Raw genomic sequence first — 4,466 nt, 5'->3', positions numbered from 1 at the left:
GAATGCCCAGCTGTCACCATGTTGGGTTTCAGCAGTGTCCCTTCCAGGTACACATGGTGATCATTCAATGCCTTGTAGACAGCAGCCAGAACCTGAAAACAGGAGGATTGAATACAGACCTCTGCTCAAATCTTCACCTCAACCTGCTGTGGAAAGACAGCTTATTCTTTGGGAGTATAACAAGATCCAATTGAATTTTGCTTTGTCATGTGAAATTTATCTCAGGGGTTGCAGTTGTGGAGACACCACTGCTTTTGCGATGATTTTTGACATTTACTGGATTTGTCCCTTCAAAGTGAGGTACTGAAACTGAAGCAATTGGTTTTGCTCCTGATCCATCTTTCTGAGATTTAGAATGCTTGTATTGTCAGTTTGAATGGATTACACTCTTGCTTTTGCTATTGACTCATTATTTGCCTGTGAACAACTCATTTTTGTGATGCAGTTATGAAGTACCTTTTTGGTCAAATCTCCTTGAGATCTGTGAGCACAAACTGCACAAGCTTAGCTGCTGATTTGTGAAGGGGAAGAGAGGAGGAAGAATCTCTTACCTTTTCCGTGACATACTGACAGCGCTGGAGATCATGGTCTCCATCAGGCAAGATTTCTGGCTCCACAATGGGCACCAAACCATTCTAAGAAAAGAAAGACAGGGGTGTCTTTAGGGCTATGTAAGAAAAACTGTTGTTGTTGACCCTCACTTTGGTGGTATTCCTTCTTGCTGTGCTGCCCTTGCTCTTCATCTTTCCCTCACAGAGATCCTCCTTTCAAGATACCTAGCATTTTATCACAGGGCACAGTAAGAAGGGGAAGCAGCACCTCAGGAAAAGAGTGTGGATACCTGCTGGCAGATGCTGGCATAGCGTGCCAGTGTGTTGGCATTCTCTTCGATGGCAAGTTGAGAGGGTGTTGTGCTGGTGATCTTCAGCACTGCACGCCACTTGCCAAAGTCAGCTCCGTCTTTCTTGTACTGGGCACAGCGCTCAGCCAATCCATCCAGCCCTGCAGTGAGAGAACAGAGCTTCACTGAGAGCTGTTCTTCAGCACAGAGCTCTGAGAAGCACCGTGACACCAGTCAAGGCTGCATCTCAGGTGAGTCACCCTATGGCCTTTGTTGCACAGGTCATTGCTTAAGGCTCCTTAGATGTCTCCTTACCTTGGATAGTGGTTTCTCCATTTGTTCCTGCTAGAGGTGCTGTGCCTTTATCCAGCTGTGGAGATCAGAAAAACAGGAAAGGTTACAGAGAGATGGGAATCAGTCTCATCCTTATCTTCTTACCCATGGGCAGTCTGCCTTTGTGGGCTGACGGTGAGTAAAGTCCAGGGCTGAACACACTCAGGGTGCAAAGCAGGTAAATGCTGGAGCAAAGGGGAAGAAAAGGAGTGAACTGGGTAAAAGGAGGGGGAAATGTGTAGATGGCTGCAGGGAATGGCTCGAGAGCTGTGTCAGATGTGAATGGAAAGAACTGGATTTAGGTTACTGCATGGAGGGACATATTTGCAGTGGTTGGTGATTAGATGGGAGATGGTGGATGAAAGTTTCTCCGTCTAATGCAAATGTGCTTGTGGTTAGTCGCACAAAAGCAATGCAGAGAATGGTGATAGAGGTCCTCTAGTGATTTTAAAACCGATCTCAAAAAAGAAAATAAAAAGTGTTTTTTGGGAGACAGTGCAGCCCCATATATATTTTTCTCTGGAAACAGCATTTGGATTATGCTGCCAACCAGACACATACAGATACTCACCTTTATTCCTACCACAATGCCTTTTTCTTTGATGAGCGCTGGGAATGGCTTTCCATTGCTGTCTTTCTGATAGAGAGTCTCGTGGAAGAGGATCACTCCCCCAATGCTCTGGTTGATGGAAGTGTCTGAAGAGAACAGGATCTCTCTAAAAGCTCGGCGGTTCTCCTCTGTGTTCTCCACGTTGATCCTCTGCAGCCTGTTCCCCATGGTACCTAGTGAGGTGGACACAGGTCAGACAGAGAGGTATTAGGTTTGGCTGAACTCCTGGTCTCAGTATGTAGTAATGAACTGGGGCTTCAGTTCAGGGCTTCCCTTCTCAGCCCATTGTCTGTAAGCTTCTGTTGTTATAGCTGCAGCCCTGCCTGAGTCAGTTGTTTCTGCTCAGCAACAAATTTTAAGTGTTTTTCATTTACTCCACTGATTTCAAATATGAAGCAAAATTAAAAGGAAAAATTCTTGGGTGCTACTAACTGATTGATATCCAGAATTCATAGTTTCATAATTTCATAGTATATTAAGAGGTTGGAATGCACCTTAGAGATCATCTAGTCCCAACTGCCACTGCTGAGGTCAGGGATACCTCCCACTAGACCAGGTGGCTCAAGGCTTTATCCAGCCTAGCTTTGAACACTGCCAGGGTTGGGGCATCCACAACCTCCCAGTGTTTTACAACTCCCACATTAAAAAATTTCTTCCTAATATCAAATCTAAATTTCCCTTCTTTCAACTTATCCCCACTACTCCTTTTTCTATCACTACAGTTCCTAACAAAGAGTCCCTCTCCAGCTTCCCCATAGGCCCCTTCAGATACTGGAAAGTCGCTAATAAACTCACCCACTGATTCATCTGCAGCTAGTATCCCCTTTCCTGAGGCCACAATCCGCTGAGCAATGTCTGAAAGAGCTTTCTTCTGCTCTGGAGACAGCGCTGGGAACTGGTGGGTCATGTTGACTTATCTGTGGAAGAGAATTTCTGTTACAAGCTGAGGGAGACCAGGAGCCAGAGACACCACTCGGATGTTTCCACTGGGGGGCTCTTGTGTCTGGTCTGTGTTATCACAGGTGCAGAAATCCACTCCAGTTCTCCTTGGCTTGGTAAGTCTCGCAAAACTAGAAGAGAGAAACGCAGGAGGCACATTCTGCCTCATCCTTCCAGAACCAAAGTGGGAAATATTCTGCATTTTACCTGGATTTGTTCAGAGAATAAAGGAAGGTCAATCTGTCCTAAAAACATGCACCAGGCTAACCAAGTACGCAAATTGCTGACTCTGTAGACTTTTTGGCCCAGTCAGTAGAATTCCAACTAATCCATTGCTTATCTTTATGCATTTCTTAACATTTCCCCTCTCCCATTCCCTGGCCTGTGTTGGCAGCGTTTGCTACTGTGTCTGCTTGACTCTCCTGCCTTGCTCTGCAATTCTCTCCCCTGTGACTGCTTTCAGAACTGCAGTAGATCTCTTCCTCTATAGGACACCTGGGGGCTTAGAAGGAGTCACACCTCATTTCTGTGGTAGAAGCTTACCAGCTGCAGACACTCAGCTCCTGAAATCCAGGCTCTGTTTTGATATTACAAAAATGCTTGGTCTTATTAAAATTTTGATTATATGGCATTAAATTACAGTTTCTCAGATCATCTGAATAGTCCAAGTTACTTTCCTGTTCTGTATAAGCCTGTGAGCCTCAAACAGAAAGACCCCATTCCTTCAGTTTATCATATGTGATAGCTAGAGCAACACCTGTGTTTTGATCAGGGGGTGCTAAATCCATAAGATGATTCATTAAGAAACAACACAACAGATCTCCAGTATCAAGTTTGCCTCCAAAATGGCAGGTCATTGGGCAGTGTCTGCATTTTCTATTCCCAAACTCAGCCTGAGAGAAAAGTCAGAACGTGCCATTTCCCAGGTCACCAGAGATGGCTGGCAAATATTTCTCCCCACACAAGCATCTAGACAGCCAAGTCCTACTTCGTTCCTTGCATATATGCTATGTTGCCAGGGAATCCTTGTCTTGTCCTCCCTGCTGAAGGCCATAATGGAGAGATATGATAAAGGGTCTGTCTGCAACTCGTGATAGGGTAAAGTTCTGCATGGCATGTCAAATGGTGCCAAAATTTTCTGGCAACAATGCTGTCACAGTACACTGACAGCTATGAATCTATGTCTCTGATTTATAGCTGAAGGTACTTTGGTACTAATAATTTTGTTGTGCAAGATTCAAATGGTATTGTCTGCCAGTGCAGACCACTCCAGATGTCTCCTTTACCTTTTTGTAAATTGGGACTATAATTTTTCACATGCAGCTTAACAAATGGGAGTCATTCTAGGTTTAGAGGGATGTTGAAGAACTGCATGATGAAGACTCTCTCAAATGAGGGAGTGCTCCCTCCTTTTCCAAAGGCTGAAATGCCTTCTTGCTGTGGTTCTGCAGAAGCAGGCTTAGCTGAACCCCTCCCTCTGTATGCCAGGCTGTGGCCAGAGCTCTAGGACCATCCTACTGCAGTGATCACAGCTCCATCACTCCCAGCTCTTACTCTGTTCAGCCCACCTAGAACTTGAAGCTGTGGTTTATGCTGCATAGTTTAGTTCACCTATAACCCTCTTTATCCCTCACCTGATTTGTGTTGGATATATCTCTTAGAAAGAGGAAACTGGCTCATCATTATGATTACTGTAATGATAATTGAGTTGTGAGCACTTCAGTTAAAGCCACAGTGCTGTTA

General features: G+C 44.9%; 1 protein-coding gene across 1 annotated transcript in view; it reads right to left on the bottom strand.

Annotated features, from left to right (window-relative positions):
* ALDOB (aldolase B, fructose-bisphosphate) overlaps positions 1-2,759 on the bottom strand; it is a 3,922-nt gene extending 1,163 nt beyond the window's left edge. Inside the window, 6 exon segments of the mRNA XM_009073045.1 lie at positions 1-92; positions 552-635; positions 842-1,002; positions 1,157-1,211; positions 1,746-1,957; positions 2,580-2,759. Coding sequence (XP_009071293.1) covers positions 1-92; positions 552-635; positions 842-1,002; positions 1,157-1,211; positions 1,746-1,957; positions 2,580-2,691 — 716 coding nt within the window. The 5' untranslated portion in view covers positions 2,692-2,759.
* Positions 2,760-4,466: the final 1,707 nt, after the last annotated feature.

Source organism: Acanthisitta chloris, unplaced genomic scaffold (genome assembly GCF_000695815.1).
Source record: "Acanthisitta chloris isolate BGI_N310 unplaced genomic scaffold, ASM69581v1 scaffold10034, whole genome shotgun sequence".
NCBI lineage: Eukaryota > Metazoa > Chordata > Aves > Passeriformes > Acanthisittidae > Acanthisitta > Acanthisitta chloris.
The sequence above is the reverse complement of the archived record's forward strand: the minus strand, read 5'-3'. Positions and strand labels throughout refer to the sequence as shown.